Source organism: Centroberyx affinis, unplaced genomic scaffold (genome assembly GCF_046629955.1).
Source record: "Centroberyx affinis isolate AG114_WGS23_722 - 3 ecotype Tasmania unplaced genomic scaffold, CSIRO-AGI_Caff_v1 ptg000002l_1, whole genome shotgun sequence".
NCBI classification, from domain to species: Eukaryota; Metazoa; Chordata; class Actinopteri; order Beryciformes; family Berycidae; genus Centroberyx; species Centroberyx affinis.
Genome location: NW_027278718.1, coordinates 114,551 through 134,866, shown reverse-complemented (window position 1 = coordinate 134,866; position 20,316 = coordinate 114,551). Strand labels below are relative to the sequence as shown.

General features: G+C 42.3%; 1 protein-coding gene across 1 annotated transcript in view; it reads left to right on the top strand.

The window, feature by feature from the left end:
- cgnl1 (cingulin-like 1) overlaps positions 1-17,844 on the top strand; it is a 33,716-nt gene extending 15,872 nt beyond the window's left edge. Inside the window, exons 9-19 of the mRNA XM_071528544.1 lie at positions 8,082-8,288; positions 8,417-8,521; positions 8,640-8,792; positions 8,973-9,143; positions 11,872-12,033; positions 12,321-12,410; positions 14,626-14,709; positions 14,947-15,071; positions 15,705-15,813; positions 15,923-16,086; positions 16,201-17,844. Coding sequence (XP_071384645.1) covers positions 8,082-8,288; positions 8,417-8,521; positions 8,640-8,792; positions 8,973-9,143; positions 11,872-12,033; positions 12,321-12,410; positions 14,626-14,709; positions 14,947-15,071; positions 15,705-15,813; positions 15,923-16,086; positions 16,201-16,351 — 1,521 coding nt within the window. The 3' untranslated portion in view covers positions 16,352-17,844. The remainder of the gene's footprint in view (positions 1-8,081; positions 8,289-8,416; positions 8,522-8,639; positions 8,793-8,972; positions 9,144-11,871; positions 12,034-12,320; positions 12,411-14,625; positions 14,710-14,946; positions 15,072-15,704; positions 15,814-15,922; positions 16,087-16,200) is intronic.
- The last annotated feature ends 2,472 nt before the right edge of the window (positions 17,845-20,316 follow it).

Below are 20,316 nucleotides of genomic sequence, written 5' to 3'. Positions count from 1 at the left end.
GATTTTCATGGTTTGGTGGTCTGCCTTTTTTCTGTCCCACCTGACCATGAAGCAACGACCTACCAGAATCTGGCATTCGCACAAATGAAAAGCTCTGGCCTCAATTCCCGCAGCTACCAACATTTTGAATGGAATTTTGATTTTGTAATTGCCCATTTGGCATTATGTCAACTGTGGTGTTGCAGTGAGTGCCAATACTGGCATAGTACCTCAGTATGGGCCTGATTCATACATAAAGTGTGGATTGAAATCTGCACCGTTAATATTTGGACTTGGACTATTTTGGGGTGTGGATTTGGGGCATGCTTTCCCTTGCACACAGATTTATTCAAAACCTTGGCTTCTTCTTCTTTCTTTTCTTCTTTGACCTTCCCATCGGTATGGTGGAAAACTGGACCATGGACTTTTCTGCTTTCTTTTGTCTTTCTGCTAAGGCATTACTTTTAAATATCCTGCACCTTTGATTCAGTGTTGGTTAGGACAGTGGTGCATGATTGAAACATAGGCCTACTGTACAAAATCTGAAATGATTTGGGCTTTACTCAGGAAATCTCTGAAATAATTTTCTGCTTTCTGCTCAACTCACTGACGAGCCAATCTCCAGTTGCATTAAAACTTTGAGCTACGTCTGCATCACATACCAGCTGAATGTTCACGTCTTTTCCTATTCCTAGAAATCTATTCTTGTGCGCCCTGCTGGTCAAATGCACACAGTCAGTGGCACTGATAATGTTTGGAAAGCCTACAATATGAAAATCTGGCTCAAAAGACGGCGCAGCTCAGTGGTCCAAGCCTTGTCCATGTACTAACACTGGGTGCAGCGGGGGGTCTGTTAAACTCAGCATGTTTCAATGATAGCTTGGCACCGACAATGCTCCCTGGTAGGGCCGTCTCTTTTGATGATCCCTTAAAAATTCAACCAGCTTATGTGTGAGATGAAGCGGCATATGCCTGCATCAATGTGTGTATGAGTGTGGGAATAAGGCGAGGGAGGGAACACTTTGTGAATAAAATCATATTTCAACCATTCAATGAAGGATTTAGTGGACTGAGATTCTGATTTTTTTTTTTTTAACATTTATTTACTTTTAATGTTACTTGTTATTGCTTCAAGGTTTGTGACTCGACAATTCATATGACATTTGATGTCTTTGGCTTTTCTTAGTATTCAGATTTGTTGTTTTACGTCAGCACATGTTTAGAGCACTAGACATATTGAAGGGTTTTGGCTGCATAAGGATGGGTGCATATCAATGGACTTGACACAGAATCAGAATTTGTGTATTGTAATCTGACACCTTGATTTACATATTTATCAACATCAGAACCGCCTCTGGCAAGCCAATCAAACTGTCTAAGGTGACTGCAGCCCTTGGTGCAGCTCTTCAACCATTGTTACTGTTCAAATATTATAAGTGCATATGTGCATGTATAAATTTAGCAGTAAGCTCCACTGTGAGGTGCTTAAGTCAAGGTCTGAATCCAGCCCGGCTTTCTTTTCTTTCTGTCTTTTGCGACAACGCTCCATACTTACTGTAAGGTTTTTAAGAACTGGTACCTTAATCACTGTGCCTTACATCATACTCTCTATCTTCACATTGCATGATCCAGCTGTACATCATTATAGAAACTTATGTGTTTATACACAGATCTGTTTTGCCAAATGTTTTACAAAAAGATGTACCTTAGATAACTTCAGATATGTTAGTGAATGTGCTGTTTTGCTAATCTTGCAAGCTAGTTGCACTGTGATGAAATACATCCTACATGGCAACATTTTTTCAGATATGTTAGTCTGTGCACTTGAACTGATGAATGTGCTGTTTTGCTAATCTTGCAAGCTAGTTGCACTGTGATGAAATACATCCTACATAGCAACATTTTTTGTGGGAACAGATAGTGAACTCAGAAGGCACATAGTGTAGATAGTATTTTAATATCTTCAGACCAACCTTGTCTTGATATGCTGATTGTAGCTGGCAGTAGTTGTCAGCAAATAGAGTTTAAAGTGTCAACAGCACATTCTCTCAACTCTCCCTGAAATCAGATACATTTGGAATAGCTGCTGCCAGTGGGTGCAAATTTGACCAGGACCTGTCCAGCTGCAAAAGGTGATTTTTTTTAGAAAACAGTTCTCCTTTTAATGCACTGATTTCATTTTTTAAATCAGAAAACGACCAGTGTCCCTCAGAGCTTTTATATGATTGCTTTCTCACTCAACTGGTCTATTCATTTCCCTGTTAAACGCAAACGCCCCTGCAAATCTGCGGTTTGGCTAAGGATAGAGCCTCCTTTTAAATGAGGTTTCTCTTTTCATTTCTCTAAGGACAAGACAAGATTTGATTACTGGCCTCTTCTTGTGACTAGAGAGAGGCCAGTGCTTCTCAGCTATCACGTTTTAATTTCTACCTCGAGCTGTCCTTTCAGTCCACGGCAGGCCTTCTGTTCCAGTCCACCTTAGGTCTGTGTGCCTTTTTTTTTAATGAGGGAAGCTATTGTATTTGTAACACATACCTTCATGCTGGCAAAACAAATCAAGGCTTCTTCATTGCCAGAGAAGAGCTTGAACACTTGTGGTATTTCTTTTCCTGATATGAGTGTCAAGTACTGATAATGTGATACCATGCAGGAAATGACCTGTACTCTGCATGACCTTGGCTAGTTTTATACCGTCTTTATTAAGCCGTGGTATCTAGCCCTGCCTCCTTGTATTCTGTGTTCTAGCCTCCAAAACAAAGGTACATGGATCAAGATCAGCACCCTGAAACAGTTTGGCTACATCACTTTGGCTGTCAGAAACCTTTAATTTGGGATAGGTGACTTGATTTTACCTCCCGCCTCCCAAACGGACACAACAGTAGCTTACTGGCCTACTGAACACAAGAATACCTGTCTGCAACACTTGCCGCCCTTTTGTTCTCTGTATGGACGCAGTTTACAACTTACAAAGCTTATGATGGCACACTTCACATATTGTAGCATTTTTACAAAGCAAGTCGCAAAGGTAGTTTGTAATAACATGTATTTGTTATTGGCCAATTGTTTATTCATTGGTCAGTGTGGCTGCTGGCCAGTCTGTGTGAGTGAATCACAGTTAGCATGTTTTTGCAGCTGCTGCAGAGGGAAATCCTGTCTTTCTGTGTGTCCTGGTTTGGGCTCAGTACACCACGATCATTTTGTCAGTGATTGTTGCAGTGAAACTGAGTACTGGAGTTAAAAAATATGTTTGACGCATCAACTGATGCCATTTTATGTAACCAGTAGAACTGTGCAATGCTTTTGGTTTGGTATGATTACTGTTGTGTTTGATTGTGATATAAATGGTAAACAGCAAACTTGCAGGAAAGTCATCTTGTCGCCTTCTGGTGGCTGCATTCAAAGAAAAGGCTTTACTTTGCCAATTTGATATTAAATTATATTACAGAGTACAGTGAATGAAGCATTGCAGGGAATCTGTTATGTTATGTGTGGCATTTTAACATTAATAAATTACCGTCACATTCATTTTGAGACTTTAGTATAATTACCGTAAACAAACGGTCACCAGGAAGATGAGCAGCTTCTATTGGTCTCTACACTGTATTTTATATTGTGTTCCACTCTGTCAGATTTTGCTGGAAATATGCTGAATTGCTTTATGGCACACAGGGACATTGCTTTATGGCACAAAACATTATCACAATGGCAGATGGTGGAACGAGTGAAAGATTGATCACAAATCACTTCCAACATGTTTATCCTCTTCAGTAAAGCCAAAGAGAAAACAAAGACATGCTGAGTGACGACAGTGAGGGGGAGGGGGGGACAAGTAGCAACATCCTCTTTGAGACAGGAAGCAATGGTTTATGGGAAATGTGGTCTTAAATACTAGCACTGACAATACCACTGGTTTTAGATAGAGGCAACCAATAGTCTCAACCATGGTCTCATTTGTTTACGGTAATTATATCAAGGTATCCCAGTTAATCTGACAATGATATCTTGATATTTAAAAATGCTACATGTAGCACCTGTGATGACTTGTGGGCTGCTAAAGACAAAATCAAGTGTTCAATTCATCAAAATGTGTTGTCGCTTTCCCTTCCCATAGCTTTCTTTACAGTTACGGTTGCACTCAGTTATCTATAGCTCAAGTGTTTACATGGCAGTCTGTATATCGGCAGTTGTTCATGGAGTTTTTAAATCAAAACTTGTTATGCCTGATAGATTTAGAGTGGGATTAATCTTTATTCATGTAGAGAGGATAGTCTGTACTCGTACATGTGAACACATACAGTAAAACCACTGATACTCTGCTGGGTTGCGGATCACTTTTGCAGGTTTCTTGCAGCGGTATTTACTTTTGGATCATCAACTCCATTGTTTATGCTGGAAGTGTCAAAGCTGATTTGGCAGGCGGTCCGTATCCCCAGTGACCTAGAATAACTGAGAGTGCTGAGGTTTGACCGCAGCACTCAACCTGGGACACACACACTTCACTACAGCATGTGTGCCGCTCTTTAAGGCTGCACAATGTTAGTTAATGTCCAACTTTAGACAAACAGTTTGAGAGTACACAAGAAATCCCAAGTCAAACCCTCAGTTAGGTCAGGGGAAAAATCAATTGGGTGTGATATTGCCATATTTTCTCCTATGGTATTGTATTGATATATTGAGGCCAAAGTCGTTTCGACAGCGTCTTTGTTAAATTTTTATTTAATACATTTCAAGATAAGAGGTCATAGTGAATAGTAGTAGATATTAAGCAAACAAGTCATTATCTAATAGCTAAACTAATGATTGTTTTGTGAGTATCGTTCAGTAATTGTTAGCTAATCTTTAACAATAGTATTTTCAACTGTTTTAATAAGTGATTAGCTTCTTTTAATAGCGAATAGTCAAAACGGCAAGTTATTTAAACCTAATGAATAGTTGATAAATGATTTATAGAATAACAGTTGGCTCAGTGCACTTAATTTTCAGCTGACATTAATTGTTAATAAAACATTATTTTGGCCCTTATTCTAATGTTGCAGCTGATGTTTACAAATGTTTGTTATACAGTGCAAGATTATTTTGCAGGATAATTTTATTACAGAATCTGAAAACCAACTTCAGTAAAATGCTGCATTAATCAACAACCCTGCTTAAACAACTGCCATGGATGTATTAGTGGAAAACATTTCTGGCATTAATCAAAACAAAATCATCAACCAAGTTTGTTAGAAGCACTCAATCAGAAAAGGCCAAGGCCATGTCACCCCATCCCTTTTTACCCATCTGACCCAGTGTGGGAAGTGGGACAGTTGGAGAAGGGTGAGGGCTGAACTTGTTATGTATGAAAAGGGAATGCTGAAAACTCACAGAGTCAGTGCTTTATTATTGTTGTGAAAGTTATGTCTACCCCCCCAGTCCCCCCAGTCCCCCCAGTCCCCCAACCCCTTTTTCTATAGCCTTCCATCCTCAACACAGTCACAGTATAAACAGTATAATAACCACCATGGATAACAGAAGTTCCTTCAAATGCAGCAGGAATTCTCACTTCATTTTGTATTTACACGTTTGCTAAACATTATAAAAAATTGCATCAGTTTACAAAGATGTTTTCTCATTTGGTTAGCTGATCCTCAGAGGTGCGTCGTTCGAGTGTGAACTCTCTATTCGTTGGTTGGCCTCTGTGAAGCTGTTTGTTACGAGCCTCCTCACTGCTGTGGCCACACCAAATGACCCAGGCATGCAGGGATGAGGGTAGCACTGTGATGACGAGGGAAACCGGTCCGACTGGCCTGCCAGTGTGGAGGCAGGGTGGCACCTGTCACTTCCCCACTACAGCAGGTGACTTACAGTGCTGTCTGCCTCCATTCACACACACTGACAAACACATTAGCTGACCAACAAATTCCTTTCATCTCAGTCACAAGAGAGAGGGGGTGGTTTATATTAAGAGGTGAAGAGTAATAGCTTTGGCTTCCAGCAGAAACTAAAATTTTGCATTTGTTACCACATTCAGAACTATAATGCCCAGTGACACTAAATGCTCAGGAATGAACAGAAACACATTCACTCAGACTTGTGACTGCTGTAGATAAAGACTCGTGACTGCTAATATCAGGTGTGATAACTGTTGTTCCATGACGTTAGCTGTCTGGTATTTCTCATGCTGTTTAAAGGTAACCCATGAAGGGTTTTCTCTGAGTATATCATTGTCAAATGAACTGTGAGGACAAACCATGGCTGCTACAACCCTCTGGTTGCGGCTTACTATTGATGTAGTTTCTTATTTCTCCTTCCTGCTGATAATTATTTCTATTTTACCAGTCAGATGTCTACTGTAAGGATTTTTTTTGCAGAAATCTAAAACTACACTGCATGAAAATAACAAAGCAGTTGTTTAGTGCCACTGTTTGTATTGATGACACGTTTTTCTGTGCTACCATACAGTATGTCATGACGGTTTTTCCGTTGAATGAGTCAGACTTAAGTGGGTACAGTAAGTTAGTAGTACTGTATATGGATGAAAGACAGGGCGGTTTGTAAAGGCAGGAGGGTGTGTGTGTGTGTGTGTGTGCGTGCTTTATTCTTTTGTGCGCTCATGCATGCTTGCTCACGTCACGGCTGTGTGTGATGAGTGATAACGAGCATCCTGCCTGTCCAGGAAGACGGCCACTGAACCTTTTGTGTGTTAATCTGCTCCATCAGTACCTGAAAACCTGAAAAGTTTTCATCTGTGCATCACAAATTTCAGCTGTGTTGTTAGGCACTGGAATGTACGTTGGTGTACTGTAGGTGTCACAGATTGCGGTCCCGTCTCCGTGGGTGTAAAAGCGCGGGCATTCCCCACTGTGCTTGAATACACGGGAAACTGCCAAACCTGTCGTCTAGCATTCCTCCTCTTTTCTAGATATTCTTGTTTCCGAGCAAACACGTTGCAAGTCTGCTGTCTGACGAAGCCGTCGTTTGCTGGATGGGTGTCATCACAACTGAAACCTGTCATCTATTGTATGGATTGAGTACTGTGGTTGTTGTCAGTTGTGTGTCTGTCTCTCTCTCTCTCTCTCTCTCTCTCTCTCTCTCTCTCTCTCTCTCTCTCTCTCTCTCTCTCTCTCTCTCTCTCTCTCTCTCTCTCTCTCTCTCTTCTCTCTCTCTCTCTCTCTCTCTCTCTCTCTCTCTCTCTCTCTTTGTGTCTCTCTCTCTCTCTCTATAGTACAGTATTTCAAATGGGGTAAGATTGCAACATTGACTAATCATTAATAATGAATAAACAGTAATCTAACGAATATCAACAATCATATCAACAACAGTATAATCAAAAGCAGTTCAGTAACATTACTAGCTCAGTTAAATTTTGCAATTCTGTTCATAGCTATGAACTGAATTGACAGTTCATTCTCTCTCTCTCTCTCTCTCTCTCTCTCTCTCTGTCTCTGTCTCTGTCTCTGTCTCTGTCTCTGTCTCTGTCTCTGTCTCTCTCTGTCTCTGTCTCTGTCTCTCTCTCTCTCTCTCTCTCTCTCTCTCTCTCTCTCTCTCTCTCTCTGTCTCTGTCTCTGTCTCTCTCCCCCTCTCTCTCTCTCCCCCTCACTCTCTCTGCCACTGCATCCAAGTCCAGACAAAGCGACCGCACTATTAACACTGGCCAACACTGGGATATTATTCAAGTTCTTCATATTTGGGGACAGGCAGTGGTCACGTAAACACATTTAAAAGCCCTTCTCACAGCAACCCTCTAGACGTGTTGGGTGGAGATGTTGGATATTGAGGATTCACAGGTTCTTTAGCTCTGTCTCTGCAGCCTATTGCAAGTGGCATGTTGACTTTGTGTGTGGGTAGCCACTGTATATCAGCAGTGGCTAATGAAAGCTCAGATTTATCGCCCTGGATTTGTGTGAGTTCCTTATGAAGTGTGAAAAAAGACACTGATATTCTGCATCTCCGCAGCAAGAAAAGCTGTGAGAAACTGATGCAACAAGAAGTCATTTCTAGTGCTCAGACATTTGAGGGAGTCTCAAATGTTCCATCATGCGATATTGTTCCACTTTTTGCCCAAGTGTCACAGGCTCCTGCTTCCTTTGTGCTGAAGCTTTGTGTCCTGTTCTGGTCTCCAGAGCAGTGCAGCAGTGACCCGCCAGAAGGCTGAAGTGGAGGCAGCCAAGGGTGCGGTGGAGGGCCAAGCAGGACGTCTGACCCAGGAGGCCGAGCGACTGCGCAGGCGGGCACAGGAGCTGGAGAATGAGGTGGCCAAACTCAACCGGATCATTGATGAGGCCAAGCTGCAGGAGAGCAGGCTGGGGGACAGAGTCAGCAGACTGGAGGTGAGGCAGGACTGCAACTGATGCTGTGCTGTTTTTAAAATGTGCCTGGTAAAGTTTCTCCATTGCCATTACATACATTGTAGCAATTTTATTATACAAGTCTTATATAATGTAATGTGCACTCACAGAGAGAGAAGAAGCAGGTGGAAGAGTCTTTGGCTGAAATCAAGGAGCAAGAAGAGGAGATGTCCCGTGCCAACCGTGCTTTGACCGTCCGGTTAGAGGATGTACAGGTGAGATTAACAACATCTTGACGTGTGTGGAGAAACTTGAGAAAATGTATATCCTAAGCACAGTTCAAAGAACTTTGATTGGTAGACCTGACATCTTTGATACTGTGACCCTCTATAGAGGAACTTGACCAAACTGAGCAGCGAACACAGGGAGCTGGAGGAAAGGTTACAGGAGGAGAAGATTCAGAAGGAGCAGTTCAAGAACACCAAGAATGAGATTGAGGATGAGAGGAGGTTGCTGGACCGTACAGTGGAGAAACTTCAGCGGGAGGTGAGTCTACTGGAGTCTATTCTACACTTACTCTACATTTCTATATTTACTTATATCCCATACTTTGTTTGCATTTCAGTCAGTAGCCTGCTGAGCCACACCGTCCTCATTGTAGCTCTATTAAATGTCCTCATATTTCCCTCTTTCTTTGGCCTTGACTCTCTCTCGCTCTCCCTGCAGATGAATGATATTGTGGAGGCATCTCAGTCGTCCACCCAGGAGCTGCAGGAGCAGATCGATATTTACAAGGAGAAGAACCGTCGGGAGCTGGCGGACCTGCACAGGCAGCTGAAAGAGCGGGGACAAGAGCTGGAGAAGTCTCGTCTGGCCGCTAAGACCCTGCAGGAAGAGGTAGGCTGCGTCGGTCTCATACAGCGTCATGGCCTTTTACAGGGAGACAAGAGGCAGATTCAAATACTCACACAGCTCACGTGGTTAAAGTGGCCAAAGCACAGCTGTCAGCAGTCGGGCCAACCAAGCACTCCCATGCAGAACAACAGATGATGATCCTTTGTTCTGACTCAACGCAGTGTGACACCTCCCGCCAGCATCATCCTCTCCTTTCACACACTGATGTCATGACTTTGGAATTTCTGCTCCCCGCTGCCCGTTCCAGGTGCAAACTGATCCGGTCAAATAAATAGAGGCTGCTAAATGTTGAGGTTGAGGGTTTAAAGGAGATTCAGCGGAGGTCAGTGGAGGTGCAATTAGAGTTAAGTATTTGAGCCAAGTCAAGCCGGAGAAAATAGGAGTAAATTTCTCTCTGTTCCTTATGAAACTTGTGAGTTCATTTTATTTACACTCGACGTTGGAATATAAAGGGAATCGTGATGAATCTCTTTATAATCCCGGTGTGACCTTGGCCAACTCGCACCATATAATTAATACCATAACAGCAAAACCGCTGGCCACCACTCCTCTTTGTTTGCATTTGAGAAGTTTAACCTTGTCAGCACTTTGGAATGTTGGGAATGTTTTTGTTCAGCGTAGGAATAGCCAAATGTGAATAATTTGTGTTGGAAAGGGTGTGGCTTATTTGGCCTTTACATTTTATTTTATATAATTTTTTTTATTTATCTAATATTTATTTAACTGGGAAGGGCAATTGAGAACATATTTACAATGGCCACCTAGAGGCAGGCAAATACCTTTTTGAGGTTTTGCAAATAGAATTGCCCCAGGACAACATTGGATAATATTTTTCAAAAACAAAGAACTGAAAGGGAAAGCCTTCGGTTCTACCTGCAGGGGGTTGGAAACCGCGTAGAAGCACAGACATAAACAAGATCAAGGCATAGTGCAAGGCATAATGGAGATAATAATACATAGAAGAATACTGTAATACATAGAAGAACACTGGTTTTAGATGTCCTGCTGAGTTAAGACACATCTGCAGTTTTCTGAGAGCGTGTCAGTGATAGAATCAGTATCAGATGAAGGATGAGATATAGTATACTATCCAGTTTCCGTGTCCTTTCTTGCCAATTCCAGTCCGTGAAAACTGAAAAGAATTAATATCCCATTAATAAGGTGTGGTGAGCAGAACAGGTGTTGTGATACGATCCTTCCTCTTTTTTTTGTAGCAGGGACATTCGGCTGTCTCTTCCGGAGCTGCGTGTGCCAAATTTGAACCTGAGGGTTACTGTGTTAATTTAGTTCAAAGTAGCGTGTGTTGAGGTCGGATATGGTAATGTAGAGAAAGAGGAATATCCACGCACTCGTTTAATTCTCCCAAGTGCTCTTTCCATTTAATAAACACTATTAAAGATTATATTTCCATTCATATAGCTCAAATATACTATATATAAGCATGTGATGTTGTACTTCTATCTAGCAATTCTCTCGGAAAGGGAAAAAACATTATAGAGTACATGAAAACGAATGAATATCCCACTCTTAATTTTGTTTGTCTTGTATGGATGTTACTCAGCCTCATTGTTCACCGATATGGGCTTTCAATTGTACATGCACTGGTGAGTAGATTTCCCCATGCAAGGCCAAGGTCAGTGTCCAGGTAGTTCCTTTGTGTCCCGTCTGCATCCATGCTGATGTGTCTTTGTCCAGCTGGTGGGCAGGAAGAGGAGGAAGTCGTTGTTGTGATGTCATTGTTGTGAAAGCTGGGCTTGGCTGACTTCACATCCTCTCCTGAGAAACCTCTAATGGACCCACAGCTCCAAACTGGGTCTAGTGAAGCCGCTTTTCCAGTCGCTCTCCAAAGCCCCGTCAGTCTCCGCCCGGCTGGACTTGGCAGACCTTCAGCAAAATTATAAGCCTTGGCTGCAAACCTGCTGTAAAGAGAAGTCACGGCAATTTTCACTCGCTAGGTCTACTACATTAAGTCGTTCATTCATTTTCCATAGCCGCTTATTCCTATTTAGGGTCACGGGGAGGGGGTGGGTGGGGGGGACTGGAGGCTATCCCAGCATGCATTGGGCAGACAGCAGTAGGTCCACTTTGTATGCTCAATTTTCGTTCCGTGGCTCAAATTAGGTCTTATTTAAGTATTTATGTCATGAAATATGGAACAATTCTACTGTAATGGCCAAATATTTGTTCTGGGTGACAAATAAGGCCAGGTGATGAATTCTCATTGTCTTCACATTAAGCAGTGAGGGCAATTTTCCAGCTGTGGGGGGCATTGCTGCTGAAAGAGCAGGGGGGAAACACTAGGTGTGCTGGCTCCATTAGTCACTCAGGAGAAACATACTGTATATTCATTTCCCTAAGCAGCTACTAAGCTCATGCTCATTGTTGCAACAATAATACTTTGATATGAAGCAGGGTGACACAGTGATTAAGGAGATGGATCTTTCAACAGGAGGGTCTGGGTTCAGTCCCCACTTACAGCAACAGTATTCTGCCTGCTGAAGGCTCCTTGAACGAGACAGACAGATTTCTCTGGATTTCATCATCATATCATAAAAAATGTTTTCTGTAAAATTACAGAGTGATCAATTATACCGTAAATTTGAATGTGCTGGTCATAATCAGCGATGATGGTCCAGTAATTTTCCACGTGTTGAATTATGTTGATGCACTAACTGTATGTTGTTTGACGTTCTGCCTGTCCTCCCTGTAGCTGTCACAGCGGGACGAGGAGCTGCGGCAGTGTAAGAGGGAGCGAGACGAGGCTGTGCTCCAGGAGAAGAGTCTGGAGAAGAAGCTCTACGATCTGGAGCTGGAGGCTGAGACGAACGCACACGCTAAAGATGACAAATCCCGACACATGAAGCTCATGGAGGTACGGTATGATGTCATGTAAAGCCACTGATAAAGGTTTTGCATGCGTCTCTTTCCTTCCCTTCTCATTAACAATAATATGTATCCCAGTAATTTCACACACTTCATAGTTAAGATAGAGAGATAGAGATAGAAATATGTTTTTTACTTATCCCATAAATCATCTCACAACCCCCGGGGTTATAGGCTCTCAATTGCTCTCAATTGCTTAGGCTCTCTTATATAGAAAAAAGCCATTCATATAGCAACATCCCCACTGACACTGTGGATGTGATTGCTGTTGTTCAGGACAGGATAGTCCAGCTGGAGCTGGACCTGGATGAGGAGCGTCAGAGTGGAGACCAGCTGATGGACAGGATAGACCGAGGAAGAGAGCAGGTACAACACACACACACACACATACTCAACACATACTCATTTTCAATGCTCACCTGTCTCAGTGACCTGCTGTCAGTGTTCAATTATGCTCACACAGTCCTGTCTCTGTTCCATCTCAACCCAAACTGATCTCCTGTTACTTTGTCTTCCACCTTAACATCACAACTGTAACCACTAATCTCTCAAGGGAAAGAATACTGGACCTACACAAAAGCATTTCAAATCTCAAATGTAGTCCTGCAAGAGTAACCTGGATTAACATGATTCATAGGTTGATGGCTTATATCAGTGCTTTCTGTGTGTTTATTGATGCCTATGTGCACCCTTGGGTGTTTTTCTCTTTCCTGCAGTCCACAATTCCCAGTTAATTTCTGGTCTGGATAAAGTGGAGGGGTTATTGCGTTGTAAGATGATCTTGCATAATCATTCGGGTTGGCGGCCTGCCAGCGTGGTGTAACAGCGTCTATCCAATTTTCATGCATCAGTCACAAAAGACCCCTCTTAATGCACTGCCTGAGCCAAAATATGCAAGCTGCCAAATGTCTCAAGTTTTCAGGTTGTGGAGTTCACTTGTAAATTACGTGCTGTAACTGCATCTTGAGAACAAATCCAGTTCTTGTGCTTGATCTGAGTTTTCATATCCTGCGCGAGCAAATGCTCCAGTTTTCCTTCCTCGCTGATAAAGCTGCTGATGGAGGCATTGTGAACTAAGATGCAGATAAACTACATTTCCCTTCAGAAGTGTTGTTTGTTTGTCTGAGGCTGGTTGCTAATCATAGCAGGAGAATGTTGGCTCTGGATTCTTCTGGTGGAAATAACATTGGTGTAAATACAATTATTATTAAGGCCCAAATATTCTTTAGCTAATGTAGATAATATACCTTATGTAACACATGGTCCAGTGGTGATTATCTGACAGGGTTGTCCACTGTAGCTCTGCAACTCCTTATTAATTGTAACATATGGGGTCTGAAGCAAGGCCCATACGATTTGGCGAGGCCATGGGTTCACCACAGTCTGGAACTGACACAATTTCAAAGGTATTGACCAAAATTTTAGATAAGTGAATAGCGACATGAAGAGAGGCTTAAAAGGGGTGGTTGAGTAGAGTATTTAAATCTCCTTAAATGGTTTTCCTTTTTTAAAAAAAAAAATCCTGGCAGAGAGAAAAGAGTGGCATTGTAACAAAGTGGCATTGGTTCAGCATGAGGCTGAGGTCGGTTGTCAAGGCAACACTCGAGCTTTGTGCAGTCAGAGTGAAGTGGATTGAGTGCGAGTGGTGTGCGTGTGTGTGTGTGTGTGTGTGTGCTAACGTCTGTGGGGAAGCGAGGGGGCTGTATGGCTATGGGGTCTGGATGGGGCGGGAGGGGGGGGGGTTGCAGCAGCAGCAGAGGCAGCAGGAAGAACACCTGCGTCTCTCCTGGCACCAGGTGCTCCTCTCCTGTCTAAATGAGAGTAATCTCCCCTCTCCTCTCCTGCCGTCTCTCACAAAGCAGATTAGTTTCGCTGTATGTTCCAGTCTGCTGATTCAGCTCCCTCAAGCACTGTGCTGGGTGCACCAGTTATAGGGGCCATCGTTCATCAGAGCAGCCCACTGTCACCCACTAATTGGCATAAAATATCACCAATTCTAAGCTCCCCTCACAAAGAAAGAACCATCACCGCTGTATCGATTAGTTTTCATCCTCCTGCGTTACTCCCTCCTTTTGAACTAGGCCACGAGCGTCACTGAGCAATCATGTTCATGCAGCCAGTTCTGTCCCAGCTAGTTTAGTAGGTAGTGATTGGATGTATGTTGACAGCTGGCAAATGTTAATATTGTATATTCCCACACAACCTACTGTAAAAAATATGTTTTTCTTCCAAAAAGTTTGGCCAAGTTTAAAAGCTAACATTTACATTTTGCACAGTTTGAAAGTCCACAGCTACAGTATATTTTCAGCAACTGCTGTCACTGATTTATCACCACAGTTTTAACCCATATCACTGAGAGGTGATGAAAACTTCTGCAGTAAGTGGAATGCAACAAAATTAGATTCTCCAACCCACCAAAGGGACTTTTCAGTCTTCACTGAAACTTCTATTGCTGAGCATTTTGACTCATTGAGTGCTGCAGCGGTCTCCGTTTCAAGTGAGACCCAGGCAGTGTCTGATAATAATTGTCCTCAGACTGTGCGGACCGTAGCGATGACAGTGTCTGGGCTCTGCTTGACAGGTGGAGCAGATGAGGAATGAACTCCTGCAGGAGAGGGCTAGCAGACAGGACCTGGAGTGTGACAAGATGGCTCTGGAGAGACAGGTACACACACTCCTGTCTGCAGGAAAACAACTACACAGAGTGTACTCTCCAAACCCAGACCAAAGCCCCAACTCATTTCATTCATCTCTGTCTCTTTCTTTTCATTGTCCTCTTTCTCAATCGATTTTCTCCATTCCCACATCAATTTCTTATGTCTCTTTTGATATACTGTTATGGTGGGCCCCTAAATTTGTGATTCCAGTCAAGCATCTTACTTGTTACTTGTGTCCTTTGTAGAACAAAGACCTGAAGAGCAGAGTGTCCCATCTAGAGGGCTCCCAGAAGTCCAACAAAGAGGGCCTGGTGGCCCAGCTGGAGAGCCGTGTACAGGAGCTGGAGGAGAGGCTGGAGGGAGAGGAAAGGTGAGGCGATGGTTTGGATGGGGAAGAGAGCTGAGGTGTGGTGAGGTTAGAGTTGAGGTGGTGGAAGAGGAGGAGCATTAGGGGGAGTTTTGCTTAGTCTGGGTTAGACTGCCAAATAGCAACTAGGTTTTAGATGGAATTGACAAGCACCTAGAGACTGGAGGATTTAGGCTGCAAAGTTAGTACAGTTCAACAGGCAAAAATAAATATTGTGCTCAGCCAGGCTCCTCTCTGACTGAGTAGGGTGCGTGTGACCAATAGAACTGACACACAGAACTGATACAAAATACAAGTAAAGTAGTCAGCACATCAAGAGAAAGTTAGTGCCTATGTAGGAGTGAGAGGCACTTTTGTAAAGCTCATACTTAGACCGTGTACTAAAGTCTATACCTATAGGTATAGAGACTGCTATATCCTTCACTCATTTACAGGAGCTGTCTGACCCTATTGAACATAACCTTGTTTCAGAGGAGTGGATAAGACCAACTGTACATTCTTTCCGTTGTTCTGAGATTTGTTCAAGTCAGTATGCGCTAATATGTAAATGGCCCGTCATGTAGTTAAATGCCTCTCTTCTCTGTGCATGATGTGCTGCATTACATGTACTGATCCATCATGCTGCATGTGTTGCAGGGAGCGTGCCAACCTGCAGCTGGTGAACCGCAGACTGGAGAGGAAGGTAAAAGAGATGGTGATGCAAGTTGATGAAGAACATCATTCAATGCAAGACCAAAAGGACCAGGTAAGCAGTACACAGCAGACCCTGTCCGTCCTTCAACCACATAGTCAAAGTATTTACTGTGTTGATCTTCGACCGTTTTAACCCACTGCATGCCGTTTTCCTCTGGAAGTTGAACCTGCGTCTTAAGGCCCTGAAGAGGCAGATGGACGAGGCTGAGGAGGAGATCGACCGGCTGGAACACGGCAAGAAGAAGCTGCAGAGAGACCTGGATGAGCAGCAGGAGGCCAACGAGCAGCTCCAGAGCCAGCTCAAAGCTCTGCGAAGTGAGATTAGGTAAACACATTTTTTTAGAATATGACGTCCTTAACAGAATGAAAAATCCTTGAGAATAACATGGGAACACACTGGGTATCCTCCTTCTAATCATCTCTGTGTCTCTCACTGAAGGCGTAAGACCAACTCCGCTCCCCTGCTTAACAATCTGGATGACGACGACGACGATGACATCAGTACCGACGGGGAGACGTACTTCAGCTCATCCTCTGGGTACAAGCGCTCCTCGAGTCAGGACAACATCATGTCCACCTTCACTTTGTAAACGAACACTGAGGCCATGAATGAAGCTGCTTTATACGCATGGCTGTTGGACCAAATGGCTGGAAATCCCTCCTGAAATGAACACATTTTGTTCCATGTGCTTTCGGATGATCGTGCATATTACTCTGTAACAACCGTGTAAATATTCGACAGGGTGATAAGAAATATTATTTGTGTTTTTAAAGTGAAAATCCACCCTAAAACAGAGTTCAAATCTTTTTCCTGTTAATCAAACCTGAAAAGAATCGACATCCTGAAAAGAATCTGGACTTTTTTTCTAGGTTTGTTCACATTCCCATATCAAGTCTTGACTATCCAAGATCATAGAATAATATACTGTATGTGAATCCTGTTCTGAGTGGATTTTCCCTTAACTAATGAATCACACACGCTTGTCAATGATTAATTTAGCATTAGTGAACTTAAAAGCGCACCCTTTAATGCACTGTAAAGCAAGACATAACCAATACTGCCTATTCGAACAATACTACAATACTCCTACTTTTTATTCTTATCAAATATGTTAAATTTGCATCATATATGAAAGAAACTATTACTATTTGTATATTCTTTTCTGCATCATTCATTCCAATAAAGTGTGTTGTGCTTTTGTAATTGAATCCGATGATATGAAGTGCAGAGTGCCAGGACTTAAACAGGTTCAGCCAAAATGTTTTATTTATTCACAGTTGAAAATACAAAAGCCTGGCTCACTGAGGTTTTTAGGGAACTATGTATGAGGGATTTTGTACACATCCATTTTTATATCATTTTATATCATTTGTTGACTAGTCATTCGTCCACAAAATTGTAATCTACAAAGAAATAACTTGGAGCTCCTCCAGGCTTGTGACTCCTAATATTAATAGACATTGCAGTATTCATTAAGCATATACTGGAAAAGGCTGTGTGTGTTTCATGTGATCATATGGAGATACTCAAATTAACCTTCCTATATATTTTCTTCTTCTGTTGATTATTGATATACTGGTCTGTGATTCTGAATCGAATTCCTAGCGGTTACAGCGTTGAACAAAGCAGCACAAAGCAATAGCATTTCATCTCTGGAGACATTTTTATACTGGAGACATGTTATGATTTGAGAAGCTAGTTATATGTCTGTGGTAATTTTTTTCAGTGTTAATATTGAACATGGTATAAGTCTTTTTTGTTGACCTCATATATGTGTATTTGAAATGTGCCACTGTGTGCATAAGGCCGCGCAGTACCTGTAACGAGCATCTGTGTGCCTTCTCTAATTTTCCTGTGCGAGTTAATTGAATGAGGGAACTTCTTCAGATGAGATGAACTGACAATCGATCTTTTCGCTACACTGTGATGATTTGCACTCTATTGGCTCTTTATCGAAGGTGGTCGAGTCTGATGCCTGTGAAGGGAGAGTGGATTCAGAAGAATTCCTGCCACTACCTCTCTGTACACATTTGTATGTTTCTGAGACTAAAAATCCTGCTGAGACTAAAATAAAATTACTCTTAGTTAATCTCATACGCATTGTCTTGGTCAATAGTAAATCCTGACAACTGATACGTTTCTTTTATGATTTACAGCATTTAAAAATTGATTTTGATGTAGTAAGATGTGACTGGGTTGATCTGTGTGGTGTCTTTGCACTTAGCGATGCCTCTAAACTGACTTTGCTCATCTGTTTTTTAAAAAATCAAAGCAGCTGTGTCAATAGCAGCTCTTCATCTTTAATTTCGTGCTCTGTGGGACTGTATTTTTTTCTACTGAAACACATGAAGCATAATGCGTCCTGTGTTTGGGCCAGAGCGCCTCACACCACCGAGCCCGCTTCAATCCCTGGGGTAAAAAAAAGAATTGATCTCTGGTGTTGAGAAGGGGAACACAATTATTGGGCGGGGGTTGGGGATGGGGGTGGGGGGGCTAGTAGAGGCCCCATATGAAGACATTCTTTATAGGTGGCTTTACAGCTGACTACAGCAGAAAAAGGGGTGAAGAGACGAGGCTTTCTTATCCTCCTAACAAGGCCGGCTGCCTATTGTTCTCAGGGCATGACCTTCAATTGTTGCCATTCTGTGCCGAACAAACAAATCAACCTTTTAAATGCGAAGGTATTATCTCTCTCATTTCTCTGTCAACCCAAGCAGCAACCTAATAGGAGCTGCAGGGCCCGGAAAGGAATAGTTGAATACGCTTAACAAGGTGATCATTCCTCAAATTCCTTGATGTGCTTGGCTGACTTCATGCAGAGTGACTGGTGGGAAACAGGGGGGCAGACAGCTGAGAAACATTAACACATGGGATTGTAAAATACTAAGTTTGTCATGGAGGGAGATGTGGGTGTTTTCTGCGATAAAATTATAGATTTAGACTATTCAAACTTCAACTCTTTTCCACATAGAGCTCTCATTGTTTCTTAGTTCTCAGTAGAAGACATACAAGTTTCAGGTTCAGCTCTGGCAGTTCGATGTAACTGGACACAAAAAAGCAACTTGTGAGCATGGAAACAGTTGCGTGATACTGTGCTGCCCCCTAGCTGTAGTGATGGTGTAGGTACTGAATACAAGTCATGAGTAGGTGATGCCTGTTGTGGCGGTTGGAAATAGGAAGTTGGAAATTATTTTAAAAGCCAAGAAGTAATAGAATATAGATGTGACAACAGACATTTACAAAATGGAGATCTACATATTATTTCGTCAGTAAACCTCAAATATCAATGCATGAGGTCAGAGAAACAATGAGGATTTGTACATTTGAGACACATGGTGAGTAAAAACTTGACGCTGCTGATGGAAAGCCATGCTTATTGATGTGCCCAATTACTTTTCTATGTGTATGAGCATTAATAATGAAGTGGTAAACAGTTGATGGACTGTAAGTGGGAGTTTGGCTCCTGGCAGCTGGCCTTCATCACCCAGCCAGGCTGTCAGGCCCCGATAGACCCAGTGGGAGAGAGAGGGCCTCCTCCCACTCCAGCAACCCATAACTCCCAAAACACTTCCAGCTTTATGATTATGAAACTAGCTAAGATTTCTGTGAGTGATTATAATATATGGCTGGTTTCATGAGTAGCATGTCAGAATAGGTAGATAAATTTACTTTTTTTCTAAGCTATACAGTACGCTTTGGTCCAAGGTTTCCTCTAAATTCACTGATGACATTCTTAAAGCTTCATTTCAGAGCAACACCCATGAAGTTTATTGTGTTATTGTTTTTTAGAAATACAGATGACAGTTACTCAGGTTCTCTACAGACACACCAAACTAAAAACCCTGCGGAAGCCTTAGGCAATGAATGCGTAAGTACAGCAGGACAAACCTGCTTTTAGGGCTTGTATGTTTGGAGTTACTGTAGTATATATTGGCTCTTATCAACAAAATATTTTGCCTTAGCTGAGTTAATTCTGATAAAGTTATAAAGAGAGATTGTTTTCAGAACTGCAATCAACTGTGTGAAGACAGCTCTTTAGAAATGCTAAATCCTTGAATCAAAACAACCTCCTTCATGGTTTCACATCACACAGGTTAATAAGTGTCAAACTGGTGTGCTGTGCTGTTTCGGATGCCACAGAGATTCCTGACGACAGTGCATCATTGTGAAACGGTGACAGTCCATCACAGAGAGCTCTGTAATATTTGTCTGTCAACAGGGGTAATGGTACTGCTCTGTCAACTAATTGCCAAAACACAAACAGGATTCCATAGGTGTAGTGATGCTGGGCAGACAACAGCTACTGTTGTTGGTTACAACAGCAAAAGCCTAGTTAAGCCAACTGTGCACTCCCACAGAGAGGAGAGGATCAAAAACCTTTACTGTAATTTGCATGCAGCGACAAAGAATACACACAACCTAATATTGAGACAAAATAAAGTCTTAATCTTCATCTGGCAGCTACTGCACATTTTGCTCATTTGTTTGTTGCCATGAATTAAAATATCACAAGGAGTTGATTAAGAGAGTCCTTTTGTCCTCCTTGATCTGTCA